Source organism: Chlamydomonas reinhardtii, chromosome 10 (genome assembly GCF_000002595.2).
Source record: "Chlamydomonas reinhardtii strain CC-503 cw92 mt+ chromosome 10, whole genome shotgun sequence".
In the NCBI taxonomy this organism is placed as follows: Eukaryota; Viridiplantae; Chlorophyta; class Chlorophyceae; order Chlamydomonadales; family Chlamydomonadaceae; genus Chlamydomonas; species Chlamydomonas reinhardtii.
In genome coordinates this window covers 1,347,538-1,373,746 of record NC_057013.1, presented here as the reverse complement: position 1 = coordinate 1,373,746, position 26,209 = coordinate 1,347,538, and the positions used below count along the sequence as shown (strand labels likewise).

The 26,209-nt window shown below is 62.6% G+C and overlaps 2 protein-coding genes across 2 annotated transcripts; both read left to right on the top strand.

The window, feature by feature from the left end:
* The first annotated feature begins 26 nt into the window (after positions 1-26).
* Positions 27-1,062, top strand: CHLRE_10g427896v5 (uncharacterized protein). Its single transcript, XM_001702492.2, has 3 exons — positions 27-44; positions 163-273; positions 387-1,062. The coding sequence occupies exons 2-3, from the start codon at positions 190-192 to the stop codon at positions 507-509; spliced, it is 207 nt and encodes a 68-aa protein (XP_001702544.2). The 5' UTR covers positions 27-44; positions 163-189; the 3' UTR covers positions 510-1,062.
* A 2,984-nt stretch (positions 1,063-4,046) lies between these two features.
* CHLRE_10g427850v5 (uncharacterized protein) lies at positions 4,047-26,153 on the top strand. Its single transcript, XM_043066583.1, has 45 exons — positions 4,047-4,468; positions 4,599-4,644; positions 4,982-5,064; positions 5,480-5,557; positions 5,772-5,823; positions 5,938-6,053; positions 6,327-6,369; positions 6,609-6,654; positions 6,961-7,172; positions 7,407-7,529; positions 7,732-7,833; positions 8,035-8,223; positions 8,447-8,497; positions 8,758-8,838; positions 9,028-9,156; positions 9,455-9,540; positions 9,869-9,998; positions 10,273-10,394; positions 10,745-10,931; positions 11,086-11,256; positions 11,573-11,630; positions 11,776-11,801; positions 12,121-12,281; positions 12,425-13,323; positions 13,564-13,734; positions 13,886-14,087; positions 14,364-15,085; positions 15,268-17,705; positions 17,956-18,092; positions 18,297-19,470; positions 19,710-19,842; positions 19,974-20,032; positions 20,250-20,401; positions 20,578-20,634; positions 20,833-20,867; positions 21,305-21,488; positions 21,703-21,965; positions 22,135-22,289; positions 22,487-22,642; positions 22,836-22,937; positions 23,142-23,316; positions 23,617-23,654; positions 23,808-23,937; positions 24,099-24,204; positions 24,387-26,153. Exons 1-45 carry the CDS (start codon positions 4,401-4,403, stop codon positions 24,826-24,828), a joined length of 10,290 nt encoding a protein of 3,429 aa, XP_042919980.1. The 5' UTR covers positions 4,047-4,400; the 3' UTR covers positions 24,829-26,153.
* The last annotated feature ends 56 nt before the right edge of the window (positions 26,154-26,209 follow it).

Sequence of the window (26,209 nt, the reverse complement as noted above, 5' to 3'; positions counted from 1 at the left end):
ACGCCAAGCATGTGTTCATCATCGATGAATACAAGACCTCCAAGGTGGGTGGGTTGAGTGGGATTGCAATTGCTGGTGGGTGGGTGGGCCGCTGGGTTTATGCCTGGCTTTAGCGGAAGCCCTTGTGTGGCCCCCCTCCCTCCCACCCTCCCGACCATGCAGACCTGATACAACTGCGGGTGTCAGGAGATGGCCATCAAGCGGCTTGGGGGGCTGAAGGAGGGGCAGCGGCCCTGGTCGGTCAAAGTCTGCAACGACTGCTTGACGACCTGGGTGAGGACCGTGCATGTGGGGAGACGGCTGGGCACTGGGGACGGATTGATTGACAAGTTGACGGTTGGGACAGCTCATGGCGCTCTCTTCTCCTCCCCGTTCCCCATCCCCAGAACCGCGACGTCTTTGCCGCCAACGTGATCCGTGTGCTCCTCCTGCTGAAGCTGATGGGCTTCGAGCGGCCGACCAAGCTGCAGCGGCCGCCATGGCCGGCGGCGGCGGCGGGGCCGGGCTGAGAGCCTGAACGGCGCTAGCAGGGCGTGGGGCTGAGGGTGCACGTGTCGATTGGCGGCGAGTGACGTGACTAGTTTGTTAGCTGCGGGTTAGCACGGACTGTGCACCCCACCCAACCGGCCACGTCCGGATTTGCGGGGATGCCAAAGGCCCCCAACATAGAGGCGTGTGCTTAGTAGGCGCCCGCGTCAAGGTGGCTGGGTTGATAACGACCCGGGAGGGGAGGGCTCAGCCCTTTTCCTGCCTCCCTAAGGCAGCCACCTCCTTGTTTACGTACCTGGCAGGGCGGCCATTCAGGGAGACTAGCGGATGGCAACTTTAAGATTTCTGCAACTTTAGGCCGGGCGCAGGGGAACTCCGCCGTGTCGTACTGTGCCGTGAAGAAACGCAGTGGTGTCGTGCAGAGCATGGTTTGTGACGGAAGCGGCTATCAGTGCGTTAAAAAAACTTGCCGGTCCCGTTGCTAACGTCCCCAGCCCGGCCGAAAGTTTTGCGGGGGTAAAGGATGTGGTGGTCGCGGATTCTGCAGTCTAACGAAGCCCTTTCTCGGAAACTTCGCACCAACGCTTTAGAGCCCCGCCTTGTCAATGCGCATGTGTCGAATGTGGGGACATGTGCCGACATGTCCCTGTCAGGACGCGCCCTGACGCGCAAATTAGCCCTCCCTCGCTTTATTATTGCTTGTTACGGCATGACGTGCATGTTTGGGCCACATGATGCTGCGTATGGCCCCTAATTCTGCTTGTGGGATGCTGATCGAAATTCGCCAGCAGCCGAAACCCCAAGCCCGGCGGACCGACTCCCCAACTTTGACAGCCCAGAACTTCCTAATCAGACCTGACAAAAGTAAAAGGACGTGCCGACAACGACTCTACTGACCATCGTCTACCGAGAACGCATGCAACATATCAGCAGGGACAGATGCAGGCAACCCGGGCGCAGGGGCCAAGACGGGCGGCCGCACAGCCTGCAACCCGTCTGAACCCGTCCAACACTTAGCCAGCAAAAGTGGCTTGTCACGACTGCACGCTCAGCCTGTGAGGACCAATACCACATAGCAATTGACGCTCAGGTCGTCGTTGTCGCGCAATCCGGAGGCGTGCCACATTCAACTTTTAAAGTTGACGCAGCGAAAAGACAGTTCGATGTACCGATCACGTGGGACTCCAGACTTCTGGGCTTCTGCCGACTACTAAAACAGAAGCAGATCAGCCACAGACATATGACCACGCACTGCCTGGCTCGCGAGGAACGAACACGGAAGCTGCGTGTCTCAGGAGCGGCGTAGTAGTAGGTAAATGCATATTGTGAATATCGGGAGCAGACTCGTATCAAAATAAATACTCGGCTATGCTATGCGACCCGATTTCAAGAAATGGGCGTCCTCGACATTCCTGCACTGAGCTATCAGCGATGCTGTACCAGATACAATAATACGCGGCGCAATTGCATATAAATACATAATGACGCCGAGGACTGCGAGGGCGAGTCGCAGGCCGATCCGGTCCCATTCACCAGACGCTCGAATCGGGCACTTCTGGCGCGCACAGTGTAAGAAACACATACGATATGTCGGCTTGCATTGAAATCCCAAACTTCGGGGCGAGGGCTCGTCCAAGTCGGTGTCACAGCTTGTGACACCGACTTCTGCTGGCCCCGCGTGCACGTTGGTGTTTCTCGCACGCGCCGGCTGGTCGACACCTGGCACCCCGCAGCCTGAAGGCTCACGTGCACATAGTGCATCAATTGCTGCATAGCTGGGGCAGCCTGAGGCGGCCTGGGGTGGCCCTGGGGTGGCTGGCCTTTGGTGGTCAGTGGCAGTCTGGGGCGGCCGGGGCCCACACTCTTACCGGCGGCCTGGGGCAGCCTGCCTGGGGTGTTCTGGGCCAGCCTGGGGCGGTATCAGGTGTTTGGGGTTGGCCTGGGGCGGCCTGGGGTGGCCTGGGGAGGGTTTGGGCGGCCTGGGCAACCCGGGTTCACTCCGGTCAGGCCACCGTCCAAAAATGCGCCATCTTTGACACTTGATATTGACTCTGGGATACCACCGGAAAAGACAAACAACCTGACCTACCCTCCACAAATCGTATGGGGTTGGATCTGTTTCCAGGGAGAAAGCCAGTGCAAACACGACATGTGTGCCCCCGCCGTCCTCGAATCGATGTCGATGGTGAGGGCACCCCTCCAGGTAGGGCGAAGCAAGGCCAGACAGGGGCCCCACAAAACAGGTAAACCGCGCAGCAAGGAAAAAGACACAACCATGCGCCCAAGCCCAAACCACCACGAGAACCGGAACCACCACAGGCGCCCACACAACAGGGCACAGGCACACGATCACGCGCAGGCACACACGCAGAACGAGGTCCGGGGCACAAACACAGCCGCCAAGCAAACGCCATGCACACCAGCAACAAAGCAGCCCAGCTACCGCACGGGAACCAGCACCGCACACGCGCCACCCAACACAGGCACACACGCACCCTCTTGACACTAGCATGACCAGCATTTCATAGGGCTGCATGCGTTGTGCTGTGAAAATTGCACGGTTGCGCTTCCCTATGGCACCCAAATGGTCAGTGCTAACGATCCAAAAAGGGGGGTGACCATCCCCGGGAACAATTGTTTCGGGCCCGCACGGCCCGGCACGCCCAGGACGGTGCCGTGGTCACCTCTTAGCTACTCAAGCTGCTCAAGCTTGAGACTTGGTAGGGCTGAGGCATAGCTTCAAAGCGTGGGGGTGGCGGACTTGTTGGCGTCTTTCGCAACCGCGGCTGTGTATTTCGCCCGTTGCCCATTCACCCTGCCCTCTAGCCTACTAGAGCTAGAGTAGGCCGACGGCGTTGCAGGCGGCACGCCCCTGGGGTCCAGAGCAGGGTGTTCGTTCTCCACGTCACTGGCTCGTGAACTGCGTCAGCAGGTCCCTCTTGTAACCAATGCAATCTATCCTGTTCAAATCCGTACCCCTAGGAGGCGGCCTGGGGCGGGTTGGGGCGGCCTGGGGTCGTGGCCTGGGGCGGTTTTGGGTGGCCTGAGGCAGCCTGGGGTGGGTTTGGGTGGCCTGGGCTGGTGCGCCTGCAGACGGCCTGAGGCAGCCTGCCTGAGGCAGCCTGAGGTGGCCGGGGGCAGTTTAGAGTGTTTGGGGGCAGCCTGGGACAGCCTGGGTTGGATTGGACTGGGGCGCCCGGTTTTGGGTGGTCTATCTGGGGCAGCTTGGGCCAGCCCTAGGGTAGCCCTGACGCGGCCTGGGGGGGCCTGGCACGGGAGCCCCTGGGGGCAGCTTGGGTCAGCCTGCGGCTTTCACATGTACTGTTCACGGACTGATGGAGGCGCCCCCCCATCAACGGCTGCATGCACGACCCTACCTTTGCGCTCGCCAACCCTGCCATCGTAATAACTCACCGTGGCCAAACATAAAAGTTGTCACCCGCACCCCGCTGCGCTTGTGTGACCCGTCCGCGTTCGTGTTTTGCATGTCTGAGAATGGAAGACTCGGACACTCCACAGACTGAATAACACAGTTGCAGATGTAAAGTGCGCTATTATGATAATATAAGCAGCGCTCATGGCTTGCACAAAGACGTGCGGTTCGCAGTGCATTCGTCGAGCTACTAATCACACTTGATATAATCATTGGTAGTTATTTATACTAGGGCACTTACATGAAAACGCTGAGCCCTACCAGCGCGCCTCTGCCACGCTCCTGAGCTCACATGAATTACTTGGACATCCTGACTCAAGTCTCATCCGCCAGGCCAGGCGCGAATGATTCCGAAGGAGTAAACATGCAATGGCCTCTCTGAGCGCAGAGGGCTGTGTGTGGAGGCCGAAGGAGCTCGGCGGACGCTTGTATTTATTTCTGCTCTTGAGTTCTTGAGCAGATTTCTTGAGCAAAGAGTATGCCAAAGTCACAGAGCACAGTCAGCTCGTTCTCGAGCGCTCCGAGCCGGGACTCTGTTGTGAGCCGGTGAGAGGGTATTTCCACGTACATCTTAGTTCTCCTGAATACTTGAGCGTCGTTTTTACAAGAGTTACCATCGCTGTGAAGGGTTGCATTCTTGTTGAGGCTTTAAAACGTTAAACATTCGTCGTCGCAGGTTGGACCATGAGCGCGGAGCACTGGACCTGGGTGACTGGGGCCAGGTGAGATTATAGCTTCAGGTGGGCCACACGCGGTGGCTACCTGGTGGGCCTGCGAATTGCAGTTTACCAAGCTCAGGCCCCGGGTATTGCCACGGGTAAAGCACGATTCAGACATTCTCTCTGCTTGATTGGGCTTGAGTTGTTCCGGCTCGAGGTCTGAAGATAACGAATGCTGGGTTGAGGCAATGAAACGAGGCGTGTACAAGGTCAACGGTACAGTCGACACTGTGCCGGACGGGTTGCAACGAAACGAGCCAATACACAGGCCGAGCCTGCCGCAAAGCCTGCAGCTCCCACTGGCTCAAACCCGCCCCCTTCCTTCCTTTGTCCTGGACAGGGCTTTATGGTGGGCGTCTTTGGTGTCTTGTTTACAATCGTCAAGGAGCGCTACAACACTGGCATACGGTGGCTGCTGCTCAAGTAAGCCGCGTCCGAGCAACCAGAACATGCTTACCGTAGTGCGGGCCGCAGTAAAACCACCGCTCGGGTTACGTTACGAAGGCGGGCGGCGGGCAGCAGGACGGGGATATAGAAAGGAAGGTAGCCTGACAACGCCTGGCGTGCCCATGACTGCTTGCTTGGAGTCGTTGAGCCAGGGAGTCGGAGGGTCAGCGGGGAAGCGATCATCATGCCCCGCGTGGCACTCCCGCCATGCATCTGCACGAAATGGCACACATAAATGGCAGGACCTGGCGGCCTCACTACCGTCAGTTGAATGCCGCCTGCAGGCTCTGACCCCGCACCTACTTGTTTGTGAAATGTTTGTAGCAGTATCGCATTGCACATTGATCACAGCATGCCGACACAAATCTGCCCGTAATGCGCTGCGCCGCAGGATTGCATTGGATTTCCTGCAGCTATTCACCGTCGTTTTCAAACCCAGCGATGGCTGGGTCATCAAGCAGGACCTGTGGTGCGTGTCAGGCTGTGGCAGATGCGCAGCAGCCAGGGAATGCCGGGCGGGCTGCACTGCTGTATGGCAAATTGCGGCGGTGCGGGGGTCAGGCAGTCCTGGTCGGAGAGTTCCGCTCTGGTCCAGTCGGTGCGCATCCGGTTGGAGGGTGTTGTTTTCGAGACATGACACGGAGCGGTTCTTACCTTGTCCCTTGTCCACCCGCCAACTGCAGGCTTTGGAAGATTCTCCGGATGCTGCAATTCGAAGACTTCATTAAGCCACGGGTGAGCAGGGCTATGGATGGATCCACATTAGCGCGTTCCTGCAGGCGAGCTTGCCACCTCGCTGCCGCCGCAACACAAGTTCCTTCCTTTCCTGCCTGCTGACCTCTATCACAGGGCTACACGATCTTCCTCGTGGCGCTGTACACGATGATTGGGCTGCTGGTGTTCGCGCTGGCGCTGTCAGCGTGGGTGGCCTGGTGCTTCCAGCAGCGCAGCTTCCCGGCTGTCTGGTGGGTCGCTCGTGCCTGGTCTGGTCTGGACTGGGCTGGTATGGCCGTGTGCGCCGGGTCCAGCCTTGTTTGCGGTGGAAGAAGCTGTGGTGGAGTGGGGGTGGTGGGCTGGCTCTGAGGAAACGGGTTTAGGGCCATGGCGGAGCTGGCGGCGAGCAGCTGCGTGTACGGGCAGCTAGCTCATGACAGACGATGGAGACTAACGCAGCAAAATCTTTTGGGGGTCTGCCCCATGTAGTTTACACCCTTGCTGTGGTCCTCCATTGCTTGCAGGCCCATCAAGCTGCTGCGTGTGTACGCCAACGTGTTCTACCAGGTCCGTCGTCTGCAGTGCGCTGGGTTGCAGTGCTGGGTTGCTGGGTCCATCTGCAATCTGCAGTGCTGGACAGCGCCGGGTTGCAAGGCTATGTGTTTGTGTACACTCTCACTATTGTGACATGGCCTGTGATAAGCGGGGCCGACCTTCCCTTGGCCTTGGCTGGCCGGAGATGCAGAGCCGTGTTCCTTCTCCGCGCCTTATCCATGTGTTATTTCTTTGCCTTGTGCGTTCGACAGATCCTGGACGTCGCCACTCTTACGCTGCTGCAGCTGCCGTTCGATTGTAGGTCACGCTGTCGGCACCTCAGCTAGCTGCAGACACCCAACGCGTTAGGCTTGATGGCCACGTGCGTGGCAGAGCACTTGCCAGCACGTAGCACCAGGCGCCTTGGCCTTTACACCAACCGCTCGCAGTCACGTTTGCGTCTTTGCCTTGTCACATAGTGGTTTTGTGCGTCGTGTGGGCAGACAGCAGCCTCTCGCGCCTTTGCACCATGCAGCCCGCCCGCGCAGCCGCGAGGCCTTACCTTGATACCTACGCCCCTCCGTTTCCTCCTCGCCACCCCCGCACCGCAACACGTTCCCGCAGGTCAATGGCTGGGCTACCCGCAGGCTGTGCGCAACCGCCTGACTCTGTTCCCCTCCGTGGTCTGCACCAGCGTGCAACACCTGCCCCACATGCTTGTAGCGGGCGCGGCTCTGGTCGTGTATCTGGTCACCGCCTGTCTCAACCTAATGGCCGACTTCGAACTGAACCCCACCACACGCAACCTTTACGCGACCGCCAACTCCACTGTAGAGGTGCGGGCGTGCTTGATTGTGTATGTGTGTGCGCGTGCGTGCTTTTCCAGGTGTTGTCCAAGGGCACAGGCAGCAGGGATATCGCGCGCGCGTAGCGTGACAGATGCGACTTGGAGTTTATGACTGCACGCGTGTTATTATGTGTTGCGGCCGTGGCCAACAGGATGTTCGCAGCATCCGGGAGCATGCGCGTTTTATGTTATGTGTGGCAATGTGGCACGCGCACTTGCGCAGGTGCGGGCGTTCTGCATCAAGTTCCTGATGACAGTGGTGAACTACGCCATCGGCTGGGGCAAGATGCAGGACGTGCTGCTGCTCATGTGCTCGCTGTACCTCACCTGGGTCTACCTGAAATGGGTGAGTGTGGCAGCACGGCAAACGGCGGAACGACGGCGATGGTCCAACGCCGTGGGGTCCGCACGGCGCCGTCAGCCGCAGCTCTTCTCTCTTATCCTCCATGCCCTTCGTCTTGCCCCATGAACAATACCGTACTCACGAATGCGTCGTGTTGCATGGACGGCTGACCCCTACTTTCACCTACGATAATGCTTGCACGCAGCAACCCCACCTGTTCGGTGGTGTCAACCACATGCGAGTCGGCCTCAACGCGGCCATCGCGATGGTGTCGCTGGGCGGATGCATCCTCAAGTTCAACATGCACGTGAGTGCCCCAAACCACCACATCGCCACACCACCCAGCACACTTTGGCTTCCACTTTGCGATTTGTTCTTGTGGCCCCACACCACCACACCACAGCGCAGCGCGCGATGTGGCTCAACCCACACACGCACTCGACAGCCAACCATCCGCAGCTGACCACCCACCGTGCCCGACTACTTTCCTTGCTCGTTTGCCCCACAGAGGAGCCACGAGTTCCGGAAGGACGTGACTACCATCATGTTGGCGCTCATGGGCCCGGTGGCGCTGGTGGGCGCCGCTGTCTCTTACCTGCGCCTCAACCTGTGGGCACAGTTCGTGCTGATGCGCTACCGCACCGCGCCGCCCGGGCAGAAGGCACGGCGCATCTACAAGTTCCAGGACGCACGAGAGGTGGGGGTGGGGTGGGGCTGGGGGCCGCCGAGCGGCGAGATAGAGCCGCAGCGATCTGGGCTGGGCTGGGCTGGGCTGGGCTGGCGTGTGCGCTTGGGCGTGTGAGCAAGCAACCTGCACGTACAGCTTTGCAGGCAATGCACAAGGCTGCCGTATCTACCGGCTCCCAGTGGTCTCATTCCCGTGGTCTCTATTGATGATACTGCTTTTGTCTGCCGCTCAGGTGGAGATTGTGGCCCGCGTGTGCCGCAAGTGGACGGACCAGCACTACGAGGTACGTGTGTACTGTGTGTGCGTGTGTGCATGTGTGTGAGTGCGTGTGTGTGTGTGTGTGTGTGTGTGCGTGTGTGTGTGTGTGTGTGTGTGTGTGTGTGCTGGGCGTGTGCTGGGCGTGTGCTGGGCGTGTGCTGGGCGTGTGCTGGGCCTTCGTGTGCCCTACTACGCGTGCATATGTCAAGACTGCCAGTAAATCGCCAGCACGCAATGCCGGGTCAGCTGACACTGACACTGACACTGACCCTTCCTCCTGCGAAGGTGTTGGACCGGGCGGCGGTGAAGGAGGCGGAGATTGTGATCAAGGGCGGCATGCAGCTCTTCCCCACAAACGCCTTCATGGTGCGTCATTTGACGCGTGTGTGTGGGCGTGATCTAGAGCACAATGGGGACGCAAAGAGTATGCGGTGTCGTGTGTGTATGCGATGTCGTGTGCGTCCTGCCGTTATTTCAAGGCTCACATCCAGAGGCGCATTCGCATGCACAGTGTCAACCCTTGCCCCTTGTGCTTTCATTCCACTCGCCACACAGGCCATCACCTACGTCAATTTCCTGATCGACGTGCTGGAGAGCACGCAGACCGGCAACAGCCAGCTGACAGCCGCAAAGAAGCTCAACCCCACACTGATGGAGCGGTTCGCCATCTTCACACGCGAGCAGGTGCGGCGGCAGCGACACCACGTGCGCCGTACCTGGGGCCGAGTGCCGTAACGTCCGATCGCAATTGCCGTACAGCCTACTTGCGAGGATCTGCTGAGGGATTGTGCCAGCACTCGGTGACGGCGGCGCCTGTTTTTTTTGCGGCTTTGTCGTACTAGTTTGCCGCCTGTCCTCCTGCGACGACAAGACCGGCCCTGACGGCTGACGAAAGCCCTCCCGCATTCATGAAATTGACACGCCATCTCTCCGCTGCTGCTCTCTTATCCCCCCTATATATAATTGTAACCAACACACACAGGAGTACATGCAACGCTCCGCTGGCGCCAAGTCAGGCGAGAGCTCTGTGGATCTGGTGTCGTATGTTGAGTACCAGCGCAGCCACAAGTGAGTGCTGCAACTTGACACATGCGTGTGTGCGTGTCCGTCTGTCTTTGCGTGCTAACGTACTAAGCAGCCCAAGCACCGTCTTGGCGGGCTGCTGGCTACCCGGCGCTCCTCACCTGCTTCTCACACGCTGCCCTCCGGGGCTCCCGCCCACCCGCCTCCAATCCCGCCCACGCACTCCTCCGCCCATATACACACACATACACACTGTCCTACGCGTAATGGTTTTCCTTGTGCTCTTTAAGGCACACACACACATACATACACACATACATACACACACACACACACACACACACACACACACACACACGCTGCCTCGCTCCAGGGCCGTGATGCGCGCTCACCGCGCTGCGCTGGTTGCCATCCGGCACTTCTGGCAGCTGCTGCTGCACAACACCGTGGCGTTCACCTCGCTGGCCAAGGCGCTCCACCGCATTGAGAAGTCCGTCAGCGTGGTGAGACAGCGGGGCTGGGGGCGAGCGGGTGCCGGGCGGAGGCGGAGGTGGGAGCCCGAATGTCTGCCTCGTCTATGTGACTTTCGTCGCTCCTGGTTGCACGCGCTGCGCATTTCCTTCCTTACAGCGTCAATGTTCACACCGGCGCCACGCACGCCACATCGGCACTTGCAGCCCTTGCTGTCTGCTCCCGCCCCTTTCCTCCGTGCGCACAACATCCTAAGCAGCCATGCCTTGGGACCCCTGCGTGCCTGCATGCCCCGCGCCCCCGCAGGCCGAGGGCATTTACCGCGCGGCTCTGCAGCGCTACCCCTCCAGTCCCAAGCTGGTGCGGGGATACGCCAAATTCCTGGAGGCTGTCAAGAACAACCCTTGGAAGGCATCGAAGTTTTACAAGTGAGTGGGTAGATTAGTACGTAGTGAGTAGCAGAAAGTGATACTTGTGGTACTCCGTGTGGGCGGGTGTAACTGCGTGTTGAAGAGCCGAAAGTGATTTAGGTTGCGGCTTAGGCAGCGAGCCGGCACGCCGGGCCAGGCGAGCCGATAGCACAATATCAGGTGCAGCAGGGTGCTAAGTTCACATCCGCCCGCTCGCCCAAGTTCGGATATCACCCTGGCTTTGCCTTTGCTCCAGTGCCTGCACCTCCCGCTCTTACATGCTTCCACGCCTGGCTGATTGTCACACACACACACACGCACACACATTCAGTCCCACCTTCCCTTGTCATTTATTTGTTGCGCTGCAGCGAGGCGGACAAGCTGCAGGAGGCGCAGCAGCAGGACGAGGCGGCGCTGGCGGTGCTGGGCGACGAGGGCGAGGCGGGGCCGGGCGGCAGCGGGCGCGGCACCGCGCACCTCCTGCACCGCGTGGATGAGCGCATTAACACCGTCTTCCTCATCAACAGCGCCGGCATCATCCAGATGGCCAACAAGGTGAGCAGCGGGGGCGGGGGAGTGCGGGCCTTGGGGCGAGGTTTGGGAGTGCGGCGGTGTCGGGGTCTGGGGCAGGCCAATGCCAGGTCCCGGAGTCGTCTTGAGCCCGGGCGCTGCTGACACGCATTGGTGCCGCTGCCCCTGCATGTCTCAGAACGCTTGCTCGCTGCTGGGCTACGGCAAGGGCGAGCTGGACGGCAAGAACGTCAACAGCATCATGCCGCCGCCCTTCAGCCAGCGCCACAACCGCTACATCCGGCAGTACATCCAGACCGGCCGGGAGCGGGTCATCTCCTCCGTCAACACAGTGGTGGCGCTGCACAAGGTGCGACTGCGGCGTGTGACGTCAGGGAGACGAAACGCGCATGTCCCTGCCAACACATGTGTACCGTGTGTGCGTATTCGTGAGCTTGGGATGTCGGGAGAAGGCATGTCCTAGGCAGTGCCAAGTTGTCATGGCGAAGTGGTGCTACAGGCAAGTGCGCTCCATGCGAACGCGTCCTTCCTCGCACTCTCACACCACACCACCATCACCGCTGCCGCCGCACCCACCCACCCCGCCATCCCCAGCTTCGCCTTTCAGCGCTTCTGTTTCCTTATGCGATTGGTTCAGATTTCCTCCCCGCCATCCCCACCTACAGAACCGCTATGTCATCCCTGTGAAGCTGGCTGTGTCCAAGGTCTCTGGAGCGACCGAGGGTAAGTCCGGTCTGCGGTCAGATGTGTAAGGAAAGCGCAAGGGGAAAAGGCGTGTGTAGATGTGGATGTTTGTGTGTACGCTACCGGCTTGGTGCAACTCACTCGCGCCCAACACGCCGCACCCCGTGCCTTGGCTTCCACGCAGATTCCATTTTCATGGGCGTTCTAGAGGTGCGGCATTTTCTTCGCGGCTGTGCAGTCTCACTGTCTGTTGGTCCATCCCATGCCAGCAGTACGACTGCTTGTATATCAGGGCACTGCCGCTGTTGCGGTCCGCGGCCACATCCATAGCCCCCTTCAACCCCAGTGTTTCTGCCTGCACCCGCCTTGCTGCCTGCACCATTTTTCAAACCCCTTGCCCGCCTGACCCACCCTTGCCGCCTGCCACACGTGTCGCCGTTACCGGTACCGCCACCGCCACCCTCTCCGCCACCCTCACGCCCACCTCCCCACCTCTTCCCCAACCCACCTCTTCCCCAACCCGCTGCAGCCTATCGCCGCCGATCCGCTGGAGGCTCACGTGTACCTGCTGCTGAACGGCATGGTCACAGCCATGGACCAGGCGTTTGCGGAGTGGACTGGCTACGAGATGTCGGACATCATGGGCAAGGACATCGTGGCGCTGGTGACCGACCCAGAGCAGCTCAAGACGTGAGCGAGGCGGGCGGGTTTGCGGGCTTGCTGGCACGTGGGGCTGCGCTGTGCTTGTGTGTGGTACAGCTTAGACTCCTTCACTTCACCTATCAAAAACATGTAGCTTTACCCCGGCCCTTGATTTGCCCCGGGCCCCGCAGTGTGCTGCCCAAGTTTGACCCCGTGGCCCTGGTCAAACAGCAGCGCGCCGCCAGCGACGGCAGCTCTGGCGGCGGACCCGACCACGCCAACCAGCAGCCCACCTCGCCCACAAGCAAGCTCGCGCGCGGCATGACCTCGCTCGCGGCCGCCACCGCCGCCGCCGAGGCCCAAGCCGCCGCAGCCGCCGAGGCCGCTGCCACCGCGGGCCCCGAGTCCGTGCCCTCCCTGTCCTTCTTACACAAGTACAGCCGACCCGTGGAGTGCACCGCGACGCTGCAGCGACTGGGCATCGGCACGGAATACATGGTGGAGGTCACGCTGCGCCGCACGGGCCCCGCACAGCTGCTGGCGCTCACGGGGCCTGGCGGCAAGATCCGCTACATTGCTAGCGAGCTGGCGCGGGAACTGGGGACCTCGCCGTCGGCCCTGTATCGCCAGCCGCTCGGCGACATCATGCCGCAGCCCTGGGGAACGCTGCACAGCGCCTGGATCAAGAGCGTCACCGCCATGGGACACGCCGCTGCAACCTACGTCAGCGGTGCCATCGGCGGCGCCGCGGCGGCGGCGGCGGTGGCAAACGGTCGCGGCGCCATCGGCAACAGAGGCCACCACGGCGGTAGCTTTCCCGGAAATGCCGGTGGCAATATGGGCTCCGCCGCGGCTGGTTCGGCGCTCGTGTTTAGTGACTTACGTAGTTTGGGGAGGGTGGCGGGCCTGGGCGGCTTTGGCGGTGGCGGCGGCGGCGGCGGCGGCTACAGCGGCGGCGGGGCGACGGAGGCGGGCACCTCCATGCATGTTGCGCCGGGCAGCTGCCGCAGCGGCATCACCACGGTGCTGGGCTCCTCTCTGAGGCAGCAGGGCTACTACCGCCTGCGCATCAGCAGCAACGACGATACAGGTGTGTGGCGTTGGCATGCTCTCGCCTTCGCACCTGTGCCACGTTAACCTCCTTGCTGCCTGCCTTGCTGCTAACCTCCTTGCTGCCACACCGCGTACCCACCACCTGCTCACATCATGCCTCCTCCTCCGCCTCCACCGCCCCCTCCTCCACTCTTTCCCCCCCCCCTACTTCTCTGAACCAATCCTTGCAACCCCGCACGCCCTCACTTCTTATATCATCATGAACGTAACTCCCCAGGCGAGATGCAGCACATTGTGGAGGCGACGCCCAGCAGTCGCGAGGAGGCGCTGAGCGAGCGGCGGCTGGTACTGACGGTGGATGCGGACGGGCTGGTGACGGAGGCGGAGGACGCGCCCGCCTGGCTGTTCGGGTTCAGCCCGCAGCAGCTTGTGGGGCGCAGCCTGGCAGGTGGGGGCGAAGGGGCGGTGGAGGGTGGAGGGTGGAGGGTGGAGGCTAGCGGGTGGGCGGAGACAGGGCATGCGAGGAGCAAGCTTCTGCGGACGATTACCCCATTGCGTCAATTGCTGGCCGTGCTTTGTTGCCACTGCCGCTGCCGCAGATATCGTGCATGCGTTGCGACCGCAGCCGCGGCGGACAGATGGCGACGACACAGCGGCAGCCGCGACCGTCGCCGGTACGGAGGGGCAGCCGGAGGCGGCAGCGCCGACATTGCAGGGTGGCGGGGCCACGGGGGCTCCTTACGTGGGCAGCGCGGAGGAGGAGATGTCCACCACTGAGCTGCTGTCGCTGCTCATCTCCAAGTGAGTAACGCCCGTCGGCTACGCCCGTCGGCTACGCCCGTCGGCTACGCCTTCAGGCCTTTCTTCGGCTTTGCCAACAGCGTATGCCTGTCTACTTGGCACCGTGCTCCTGCTGCTTCTGGCTCGCAAGCTGCCCTTGCTTGGAGTCTAGACATGCAGCCGCCCTCGCTGTCCCACGTGTGCCACCCTGCCCGTTGTCAACCCCGCTCGCGTGACCCCACCTGTGTGTGCCCGCTACTTGCCCCGCTACTCCCTGCTACGACGCCCTCCTCTCAGGGCCATGATGCAGGGCGGCCTGTCCTGGCGCGTGGGCGTTACAGCGCCGGTGGACGAGCAAGAGCTGCGGGCGCTGGGGCCCATGCGCGAGGCCGTGTTGGCCAAACGGACAGCCGCTGCCATCATGGAGATTGAGGTGTCGCTAGATACAGACGCGCTGCAGGCGGAGGACCCGGCGGCGGAGCCGCCGGACGCCGCCGACGCCGCCGTCGCCGCCGCCTTCGGCAGCCATGCCGACAGCAGCAGCAAGTCCGGCGGCGGTGTGCCGGGCGTTGCAACGCCGTCGCTGCATGCCTCCCGCAACCCCACGAGTACAGGCATGTCGTTGGGAACGCGGCCGGGCTCGTCGCTGTCGGTGGTACCGCCGACGCCGAGCATGCGGCAGGGCGGATCCATTTATAATGGCATGCCTGGAGGCGTGGGTGGCTGCGTCGCTGGCATGTCGGCAAGCGGCGGGTCGGACATAATGGCTCGTCTGTCTGCTGCCGGCATCCAGCCGACAAGGCGCCGGGCGTCGATGTTGTCTCAGGTGGATGGCTGGGGCCCCGGCGACACGGGCAGCGGTGCCGACGCGGCGGCGGCGGCGGCGGAGCAGGCAGCTGACGGGCGGCCCTCAGCAGGCGCCGGCGGCGCGCGGGGTGGCCCTTCGAGGCCCAGGGCGCCAGCCGGAGCGAAGGGCCGTGCGCGCCGCAGCAGCTGGATTGCTGTGGAGGGGCCGGGAGGTGCGTTTCGGGCTTGCGGCAGCATCGGGCGGTCCTCAAGCGGGCGATGGATCCGCCGGGGCCTTACCTCGAACCTATGATACGCCCGCTCCACACTGCGCCTACCGGCTAGCACTGCCAAGCCTGTCCCTACATCTTACTACGTGCCCGCATGCATTCACCCGTGCCCTTGGCCCTTGCAGGCGGCATCATGGTGGTCAGCGGTGGCGCCGTACAGGACGCCACCGCTGCCGTGGCCGGTAGCGGAGGCCGTCGCTCCAGCGCACTCATTGCCAACGTCACCACGGCCGCCGCCGCCGCGGCGCAGCTGCGCCAGTCGCAGACGCAGGCGCCCGCCCTCGGCAGCCCCATTGTGCCCAGCGGCGCAATGGCTGCGTTTGAGCAGGCCCAGCAGGCGGCGCAGCCTCAGTCGCAGGTTCCATCCCTGGCGCAGTACTTCTTGCAGGCGGCACAGCCCATAGCAGAGGGCGTCGAGGAGGAGGCTGAAGGCCAGGACGGTGCCGACGGTGCCGCGCTGATCTCGCCGGGATCACCGCGCGCTCTGGCTGCAGCAGGCGCTGCTGCGCCTTTGGCTTGGCAGCCTGCGCCGCCACCGCCGCAACTGCCAAGGTCCGGCAGCATGGGGTCTGCTAGCCACAGCCGGCCTGGAAGCGCCGCCGCCTCGGCCCGCGCTCGCACGCCCTCACCGGCGCCCTTCGCTGTGCCGGAGCCGCCCGAGCTGCTCAAGCTTTCGCCGCGTGCGCCCGCGGCCGTTGGCAGCGTAACTTCCGTGCAAGGGAGCCGGGAAGCAAGCATGGGCGGCGTTTGGGCGGGTGTGGGGGCGGTCGATGTCGTGGAGATCGATGAGCTGCACAAGGAATTCACGGAGGGGCGTCCAGGCTCCGGTGTGGCGCCGGCTGCCGGTGCCGGTGCGGGTGCTACAGGTGCAGCCGCGCCTGGCGGCACCGGCCTGGACGACATGATTGACGATGAGGAGATCATCGAGACGGTGCACGACCTGATCAGCAGCAACGGAGGCTCCGGCAGCCGGCCGGGCTCGCCTTTCACGGTGTTGTATCCGCGGCCCGGCAGCGGTGCGTTCACAGGGCGGCGCGCAGTCAGCAGCGCCAGCCGCGCCTCCGCCTCCGCCAGCCGGCCCGCTGGCGACAGCGCCGGCGTCAGCCGCATAGCCAGCGCCCGCCCGCGCCTGCTGGGCGCCGGCCCTGCCGGTGCCGCCAGCGGCGCCGCTGGCGGCTCGCTTCGGCGGCAGGCGGCTGTGGCGGCGGCGAGGTCGGCGAGCCGCTCTGTGTCGCCTGCGCCGTCTGGCACCGGCATGCATGCGGCGGGCCTGGGCGTCACACCCGCCATGCTGCAGGATGCGCTACAGCCGGTGGTGGCAGGCAGGGCGGCATCGCCCGCCGCGTTGGCGCCGGACGCGCATGTGGACGGTGGGGTCGAGGCAGGGCTGCTGCTGCCGGCGGCGCCGCCTGCGGAGGAAACTGACGCGGGCTTGGTGGGAGCGGCAGCGCCACACAGCGCGGAGGCGGCGGCGGAGCAGGAAGCACATGAAGGGCAGGCAATGGCAGTGGCGCCGCCGCCGCCGCCAGCAGCACTGGATGCTGTCAACGCAGCAGCGGATGAGGACATGGACTTATTGGAATTGGTTCCGGGCGAGCCGGTGGGAGACGGCGTTGGCGCGGGGGACGTGGGCATGCCGCTCATGGCCCCACAACCCCACGGGCCCGCTGGCGCACCCACAGCTTCCGCACCCCTTTCCGCCGTGACTGTGCCAACGGCCAGCGCACAGCCCCCACAGCAGCCGCAGCCTCCACTGCAACGGCAGGCTTCGGCTGGCCGCCCCGCTTTTGCACACGCCCCGAGCGCCCGCGCCACTGCCGCTGATGGCGGTGGCTCTCTTAACCCCTCCCTGAGCCAGCGACCCAACATGGATCTGGATGATCCCGCTCGCTCGCTCATTCTTGGCTCGCTTCTCTCAATGCGTGGCCAGGGCACGCCTGGCAATGGCCCCCTGGAGCTGTTGTCGTCATCCTTCGGCGGGCCTGAGGGGGAGGAGGCGCTCGCCAATGTGTTGCTGCCGCGCCTGATGGACAGCGGTTCCAACCCCAACACCGAGACGGGCATGCTCGGCCGCGCCGGCTCCAAGCGCGGCGTCGCCACTGGACTGTCAGCCTCCCGACGCGGCACCGCCACCAGCATCCCCTCACGACACGGCTCCGCCACCGGCCTTGCGCTGGACGGCAGTGGTGCCATCGCCGGAGTCGAGCAGCAGCAACAGCATGAGCAGGACGGCGAGGATGACAGCGATCTGGGCTCCGCCGTCGGCGACGAAGCGCGCGTTGTGATCATCCGCGTCAGTCTGTGGCGCGCCGACTTTTTGTCGCCGGTGCTCGAGGTCGACAACAACATGAACGTCCTGGGCCTGGTGGGAGAGGAGCTGTCGCCGCCGGGCCTGTTGCTGGGCGGCTCCACGCCTGCGCTGATGGGGCAGCGGCTGCCGGACCTGCTGCACCTGCAGGAGCGGCACGCGTCGGGGCTTTTCCAGGACCCCGCGGCTGCGGGCCGGCGCGGCGGACTCAAGAGCGCTGCCAGGGAGGGCAGCCGAGTGGGCGCGCTGCGGGAGGTGGGTGGGTGGTGCAGTGGGCGGTGCACACGAATGTATGCGTACGGCCGTGTGCGCGACAATATGGAGCGCCTGGCACAAAGCCTGTGTGGTCCCGCTGGCGCCTGGGTGCTTGCGTCCTGGCTGCCCCTTGCCGCACTCAGCTCGCTGACGCACCCATGCCTGCACTTACTCCCTGTACTCTTTGCACACCCCGGCAACCGTTCCTACGCTGCTGCCCCGTGCTGCTGCCGCTCATGTATGCGCGCAGGTCACGGCCCGGCACTGGGACGGCGACCCGGTGTCTCTGTCGCTGCAGGCGGTGGTAAAGGAGGGCGGGCCGGGCCGCACACTGGTGGTGCTGAAGCCGCGCGTGCCGCACTTCGGCAGCCGCACAGCGCTGCTCCGGTGAGCGGGCGGGCTGGGTCATTGGCATCTGACAGTACGTTCATATCAGGGAGAGGCTGTGTCAAGGGATGGGCGGCGCAAACGCGGTACAGAGGGGTGGGCGCTTTGTATTACCCTGGCTACTTGCACAGCAGTGCCAAGCACTGCAGACTGCAAGCCATATCACGTCCCGGCCGCTGCTTTTGTCGTCCCTGGGCACCGCAGGACCGTCTCTGACCTAACCGTGGCGCTCAAGCAGCAACAGGACGAGCTGCGCGAGATGCTGCAGCATCAGGAGGCGGAGCAAGAGGCGGCGGCCGCCACCGCGGCGGCGCGAGACAGCAACTCAAGCGACGTACGTGACGTGGCGCTACTGCGGCGCAGCAGCGACGGCAGCGGGGCGCAGCACGACCCCTTGCTCGCCGGCACCAGTCGGCACCGCCGCAGCAAGCGCGATGATGCCAACGCAGCGGGAGGAGGAGGTACCGGCGGCGCAGCCGCCGGCGTGCGCGCGGGCAGGGCGGGCAGCAATCGTAGCAGCGGTAGCGGCAGTAGCAGCAGCGCAGCCAACGCCGGGCCCTTTGCCCCAGCAGGACAGCAGCCGGTCAAGCCTTCGTATGGAAGCCTCACCAACCAGCAGCAGCCGCTGCCGCCGGCGCCCCGGCCCGTGTCAGTGTCTGCGCTCTCCAAGGCCCCGCTGTCCGCGCTCTCGCCTTCTGCTTCAGCTGCCGCGCTTGCCAACACTGGGGGCAGTAGCCACTTCACATTCGATGCGGTTGGGGGCGTGCCGCCGGCGGGTGCTGCAGCCCGTGTCTCCATCACGGCTATGTGGGAAGCTACGGCCTATGCACCGCCCAGCAGCAAGAGCAGCGATAGTGACAGTTTCATGGACGAAGCCGCCGCGACGCCCATCATGTCGCCCATGGTTGCTGTGTCGCCTTTGGCGCCTGGCAAGCGCTCGTACTTGGAGTCACCACCGCCGTTGGCCGCCGGCGGCAGGAGCGACGGCAGGTTTGGGGCCGGCGGCGGCGAGATGCAGACGCACGAGGGTGGCGGCGGGGGCGGCGCTGACGGCGACGGCATCGACGACAACGCAAGTGACGTCTCCGGCGTCAGCGGCATGTCTGAGGTCATTGACTCCGCCAGCCATATCGCGGACTACCGGCGCGGCAAGCGCTACAAGAAGTTGCTCAAAGTGTTGGAGTCGCCTGCGGTGCAGCGCGCCGCTCGTGACTTTACTTGGCAGGCGCTGCTAGCCAACGTGGCGCAGCTGCTCGCGAACGCGCTGGCGTTTGTGTTGATGACGGTGTTGATGGCGCAGCAGGCGGCCAACGTGCAGAACTTGCACTCCGCGTCGGCGCTGAACCGGCGGATGCACGAGGCCTTCGTGGTCATGCAGGTGAGGCGGCGGCATGTGAGGGTGCGTGTGGGTGTGTGTGTATGTGATGGTGCGAGGATGGAGGAGGAGGAGGTGTGCGTAGGTTACTGGCGTGGGATCTGTCGCCATGCTTTGAGGCGGTTGCCAATGCATGCGTGGTCAGCTGGATGGATGCCGTGCGCAGTGCCCGCTGATACTGTATGCCTGTGCCTCTCTGTCCAGCCCTAACCAACGCTCTCTCCTTCCAACGCATGCTGCAGAAATTGAACAACATCTACGAGGGCTTGTTCCCTGTGGCGGGCTACTACACCAACACGTCCGTTGACAGCCTCAGCGACAACCTCAAGACTGTCATCGGCGAATTCGCAGCCCTCAACACCGACATATACAGCGGTGAGCTGATGTTGCAGCCGGGTTGTTTGTGTAGTTGAGGCATGATTCTGGTTGTCGGTCGTTCCTCATTCCCTCTTGCACCGACCTCGTGACAAACTGCAATCATATGTGGTTTTGCGGTGACGGTACAGGCGTGGGCAGCAATGCCCGACCCGACCCGACAGCTCCCTATGACCCAGACAACATTCAGGTCAGTGCGAAGCCGTATGTGTGCGGGATGCGTTCGAGTCCATCCATCGTCTGATGGGTTTTCGTCCTCGCCTCGTTGAGCCCAAGCACGTCCTGGTGGCTGGAGATTGGCTGGCGTACGGTGGTCGGCAGCGCCTGCATTCCTGCTGAATGGCACGCAGCAGCTGAACCCGCCGCCGCCGCCGTGTCGCGTTGCGCCCCTGTGTGCCACACCGCAGGACATTTGGAACAAGCCGATTCATCTCGAGACTGTCTTCTACACGAACTATGACGCCAACAACCTGACCACGCACAACATAACCTTCCGCAACTCGACGCTTTGGGACCTGGCTAACGCCTACATCGAGCGCGCCAGCGAGGTCCAGCACATGTAAGTCAATCACAGCTGTACAATTTTATTGTTGAGGGCTGTCATCTAGAGACAAGCGCATGCGGTGCGGGTTCTTGATGCCAACCCGCATGCATGCCGTGCGCCTGCCATAACTAGTAACTGTAGTATTCTACCTTTTGTTGCATGTTGCGGGTTTTGTGCTTCGTTTGTTGCAGGCACCCAACGTGGGGCCCTGTGCACGGCACTCTGGGAGACTGGGACGCCTACAAATGGTGCGTGCGGATGGCGGAATTGGGGTGGCTGCGCACATGGCGGGTGCACATGGGATTGCGTTGGTTGCTACATGCGTGACGTCTGTTGTTATGCATTATGCTGGTGCTGTTCCGATGTTGTGCCCGGTGGAGTTGTTTATGCTGCTTGTGCTTGATGCTTGATGTTTGTGCGCACCTGTGTTGCCTTGCGTTGTGCAGGGTGGTCACGAACGGCCTCCTGCCGTTGTACGAAGGTGCGGGCTGATGGGGCCAGGCCGTGTGCCCGGGTGGCGGCACAGCCACGAACACACCAACCGTGTTGATGTTCCCAGGCAGCCCATCCAGTTTTCCATCTGCATCCATGCCATCCACACATGCAGCACTGCCGTCATCCGCTCCACAGCCATTGTGATAGTGCCGTTCTTGTCTACCTCCCAACCACCTTAATTCCCCCCCCTCCTCCCCGCGCTGTGTGGGCTGGTTCTGGGTCTCGGTTTCTTTGGATTTGGAACAAACTGACCCCCTCACACACACACACACACACACACACACACACACACACATACACACTCACACACACACACACACACACACACATACACACTCACACACACACACACACACACACAAAGCTCTCCTGTGACCTGTGTCCCCACTGCCTGCACACCACCCACACCGCATCCACCATCAGGCATGAGCGACGCGCTTCTGCGCATGACCCAGACCGCCATCAGCCAGGCCGAGGGCGTCAACCGGCTGCAGCTGGTCCTGCTCATCCTGCAGGGCGGCGTCATCTGCGCGCTGCTGCTGGTGTACATGTGGTGGCTGCAGCGCCGCGTGTCGCAGCAGCGGTACAACCTGTACTCGCTCTTCATGTGAGCGCGCGCGCGCGTGTGTGTGTGTGTGTGTGTGTGTGTGTGTGTGTGTGTGTGTGTGTGTGTGTGTGTGTGTGTGCGTGTGTGTGTGTGTGTGTGCGTGTGTGTGTGCATTTGATGTGGTTGCGTCAATGCAGCACATCAGTCGTGCTTTATGCTCGCCGGCGTCCTCACCAACCTCCGCCTCGCCTCGTTCGCTGCTGTTGTGTGGCAGGCTTGTGCCGGTGGGCCTACTGCGCGCGCTCGCGTCCAAGTCCGTGACTGTCGCGGACAACAGCGACGGCGAGGCCAGCTCAGATGACGAGGAGGAGAAGCAGCAGCAGGAGAACATGCAGCAGCACGCGCAGCTGCAGCAGCAGGACCGAATGATGGGGGCTGGCGAGGATGGAGGCGGCGGCGGCGGCAAGGGAGCAGCCTTCAACAACACAATCAACCTGCTCAGCATGCGCGGCCGCGAAGCAAGCGCCACCAGCGCAGGTACGTGGTCGCACCGGTGCCTGGGCACGGGCGTGTCTGTCAGCGAAGAACCGGCACGATGCTCGGTAGCAGGACTGGCTTTCGTGGATGCAGCATACCGCGGGTATGCTGATGTTTACCCGGTTGCCTTGCCGTACCGTACGTCATTCTTCTTATACATTGTCCACAGGCGGGCTATGGCACAGATTCAAGGGGATGCTGGGTGGGCCCAACAAGGTCGCACCCGCCGCGGCCGAGGACAAGAAGGCTGTCGGCAGGCGCGGCGGCGGCCGCAGGGACCGCGACAAGTCCAACAACACCCACCAGCCCAAGCGGCGTCACCTGGTGCGTCCTGTCATGCGGTCGCTCGTCCTTTGTTGTCTTGGAGACATCGCCCGTGCATTCACGGGAGTCAGGCAAATGGTGCCTTACGTCGCCGCACTTCTGATGCTGCTGCTTTCATTGCTGCGGCGTTCGAACCGCACTTGCTTGACCACTCCGCCGCTGGTTCTCACGCGTGTGGCCCTTGGGCATGCGTGCAGGTGCCCTCCAACCACGATTCCATCTCGCTGCTGGCCCCGTTCGTGGTGTGGGGCGTGGTTATCTGCATCCTCTACACCGTGGGCTTCGTGGTGCTTCGTGACGTGCGTGGTCCCATGTCACTCATCAGCACACACAACATCGCGGTGGTCCGCATGGTAAGCCAAGTTGAAGTGCTAACTGGTTGGTGCTGAGGCATTCCCTCCCAATCACATTCACTTGTGATGGTACAGGCTCGGGGCACCGCGGGGCACGACAGGCCAATCCTGATTAAGCACTCGAAGGATTCAACAACTCACTGCTCCCTGTGTGGTCCGCCGCCGCCGCCGTGTGTGTGTGCCGCCCGTGCAGCACCGAATTGTCTACTACGCCATGCACTTGGCCAGTCAGGACAACGACACAGCCAAGGACATGCTGCAGCCGGTGCTGGCGGCGGAGCTGCAGGCGCTGGAGGTATGTGTGGAGGAATTCGGATGTCGGAGTAGGAGGATGCATGGTCGGCCACCGCACGGCCCAGGTTGCTTGCGTGCGCGCGCGCCGGCTGTTTCGCCACGTGTTCGATGAGCCGTGTACGTGAAGCCCGTCGCCGATCCCGGCCACGGCTGTTTGCTAACACGGCTGCGCCCCTGCTCCACCCGGCTGAAACGCACAACGCAGCGCGAGTGGGGCGTGGTGTTGTACGGCGCCAACGCAACGTTGCGTGCCGACCGGCGCTTCCGGTTGTCGTACAAGAACACGGCGTTCAACGACGCGCGGCTCAGCTTCTTGCAGTTCCGATTGAATAAGTGCCTGGAGCAGGAGCTGGCGAGCAGCCTGGGCTCGGAGACAATAGGTGGGCGCTGCGCAGGGGGTGATGTGGCGGCCCGGCGGTTTGGCGGGCAGGGAGACTGGGGGCTCGTGCTTGCGCACTGCCGCCGGCTGCTGGCATGAGCTGCACCCGGCGTTCGTGCGTGGCCACCACCCGTTGGGGTTCATGTAGCATGCGTACGGCACCTTCTGGCGAAGTACCGGTACATCGGCAGCAAGTAGGCTAGGCCTTAGGTTTGCTGCAGATTGGGCGGCCGTTGCAATGCTGCAACCACTAGCTTAAAGGCCCTCATCCTCTCGCCACGTGTCACCCAACTTTGCGCAGGCAGCATCTGTCTAACCCCGAACTCGTCCTTCTACGCGGTGAGTTTGCTTGCATCGTACGGCCTACGGCAACGAGCAACACACTGCTGACTTACCGTAACCCCAAAAAGCTGAACTCGCCGGAAATTCTGCCTGCGCTGCCACTCATCGCCCCATCCAACCCCATCCAACCTCACGGGGACTCGCACGCAGGCCACCACTCATGGTGTGGGCTTCATGATGGACCGATTCATGGAGGATGGCTGGTACCTGTCGCGCCTGCCGCCAGCCGACATCAACATAAACTCCACCCACCTGCAGTACATGGTGGCGGAGGGACAGGGTGAGCAGGCGGGGTGGCCCCGCTAGGTAGCGGCATCCGGAGGCATTGCTGCTGCGGCACCGGTGCTGCAGAGCCGAGCTGCAGAGGGGAGCTGCTCTTCCTTGGCCACTCCTGACACACGCACTGACGCGCTCACTTCCTCCCTCCCATCCCCTCCGCAGGCAATGTGGAGCTGGGCATCGACACGGTGGCCGACTCGCTCCAGGCCGCGGTGCAGGGCGCCTTCAAGCGTGTGGAGCTGCTGCAGGTCTTCAGCCTGGTGGTCAGGTGAGCCGCCTGCTGCCGTACGCAGTGCAGCAGGTCAACCAACCGTTGAGAACGCCAAGGCCCCGCGCGAGCACAACCGCATGCATTCACGTTGGCAAAGGACGGCTGCACCGCCTGCTTCCCGTGCGGCACGTTGCGCCCTTCCCAACACAATCTGCTCGAACCCTGCCCCGTCTTCGCAGCTGGCTGCTGGCAGCGGTCTTCATCTTCCTGCAGCTGCGGCCCTTCGTGGAGTCGAACCGGGTGGAGACACAGCGCATTGCGCGAATGTTGTCGGAGCTGCCACCAGACGTCGACATTGAGGGCCTGGTGTCCAAGGTGCTACTTGCAACTGGCAACGCCGGGCGTGGCGGCGCCGCCGCGGCGGCCGTGGCTGCTGCGAACGCAGCTGCGGCTGCCGCGGCAGCCGGGGTTGACGCTGGTGCCAACGCGGCGGCGCGTGGAGCATCGCAGTCGCCATTGACACCGCCGGGTGGCGGCGCCGTCAGTGCGGCCATGGTGTTGCGGTCAATCTGGGGGCCCAGCTCTCCACCTGCTGCTGGTGCGGCTCCGGCGGCCGTTGCAGCTGGCGCGAACGACGGCAGCGTACGGCGGGGAAAGGCCGGCGGCAGCGCAAGGCCCTGAGCTGTTGGCGCGGCGCAACGGGCGTGGGGCGCTGCTGCGCGGTCCGGCAGCCAGCCGGCATGTGTGTGTTACGTAGCGTAATGGTTGGACACACTGCACGTGTGCAGAGGGGATGGCGGGCAGCTTTGGGGGGTGTTGTTTTGTACTGTTGCAATTCATGGAACAGCAGGACCCAGCCACATACGGCCGCGTGCGCAGCATTCACGTTTTGATACATCTTGGGAAAGGGGTTGCTAAAGCCGGCAGCGAGGCCAACAGCGGATGGCGGGGTCTGGTGGGGCTTGCGCGGAAGGCAGTATGAGCGGGTGTGCAAGGAAGCGAGCGGTGAGTAAGAACGAGTTTACCGTACTGATCTACTCAAACCATCGACTGATACTGTCAGTTTCTTTCTCGTGCTCTAGGAGAGTTTCACGGGCAGGGGATTTGGAGCGGAAGCTGTGATTAATGCCACCGATACGGAATACGGCACCTGACTTCAAAGACTTGGGTGTGTATCTTGGGGTGAAGCTGCAAACTGTCCGCGGGCTGCAGTACATTATCCTGTGAGTATGATGCGATGAGCTGTGGAGAATTTTGCCTGATTGGAGCGGATATACTTATATACCGGTTGAGGAAGAGGTGGCGGTGCGTGCTCAAGAGTCACCACACATTTTGCGTTCCAGGCTGGGAGGCAGGCGTTGCGTGACAGTGGGGCAATTTGCATAGTGTCACTGCGTCGCCCTGTGTCACGCCCATCTGCCGGCTTAGAGCTAGCTCGTCACCTCTTCCTCAGCTGCGCTACTAGGGTATGGGAAAAACTGGATAGTAACTGCGCGGGGGCCGTGAGGAGGTTGTATGGACTGACTTGGGGCACTCGGAGCTGGCTTCATTCCTCGGCCGGAATTGAATTAGCACAAGATCGCTGCAAGTGCAACAAGCGATCGGTCATTGTTATCGTTGTCATTGCATTGAGGTTATCAGTGAATGCATGTCATGCTTGACTGTGAGCGGGAGCAATCTCCATGAGCCACGTGGGCGGCGGCCACCGGAGCACGGAGAGGATTGGATACGAGCGCCGGGGACGGAGGGATCGAGTACGAGTGGTTTGCACAAGGGGCGAGTGCATGGGTGAGTGCTTTAGACGTTGATTGCCATGCACATCGCAGCCGGCTGGGGCCCGGGCATATGGATCCACACAGTTCCCACCTGATGAAATGCCATGATAGGGTGTCCGATTGCGTTGTTAGGCAGGGGTGCTGTCGTTTTTGGGCTGAGCCGAGCCGTATTTGGGCTGAGCTGAGCCGTTTTTGCGGCTGGGACGAGCCCATTTGTAAAGAGGAGGCCGTTGTGTCCCAACCCAGGCAGTTACCGTACCGTATTTGAGGGTAAGGAAACGCCACGT

Bases quoted from the DNA above. Each gene is read 5' to 3' on its own strand.
- CHLRE_10g427896v5 (XM_001702492.2), top strand. From the start codon at position 190: ATGGCCATCAAGCGGCTTGGGGGGCTGAAGGAGGGGCAGCGGCCCTGG. The intron at 274-386 runs GTGAGGACCGTG...CCCCATCCCCAG, and splicing joins ACGACTGCTTGACGACCTGG to AACCGCGACGTCTTTGCCGC.
- CHLRE_10g427850v5 (XM_043066583.1), top strand. From the start codon at position 4,401: ATGCCAAAGTCACAGAGCACAGTCAGCTCGTTCTCGAGCGCTCCGAGC. The intron at 8,498-8,757 runs GTACGTGTGTAC...CCTCCTGCGAAG, and splicing joins GGACGGACCAGCACTACGAG to GTGTTGGACCGGGCGGCGGT. The intron at 22,290-22,486 runs GTGCGTCCTGTC...GCATGCGTGCAG, and splicing joins AGCCCAAGCGGCGTCACCTG to GTGCCCTCCAACCACGATTC.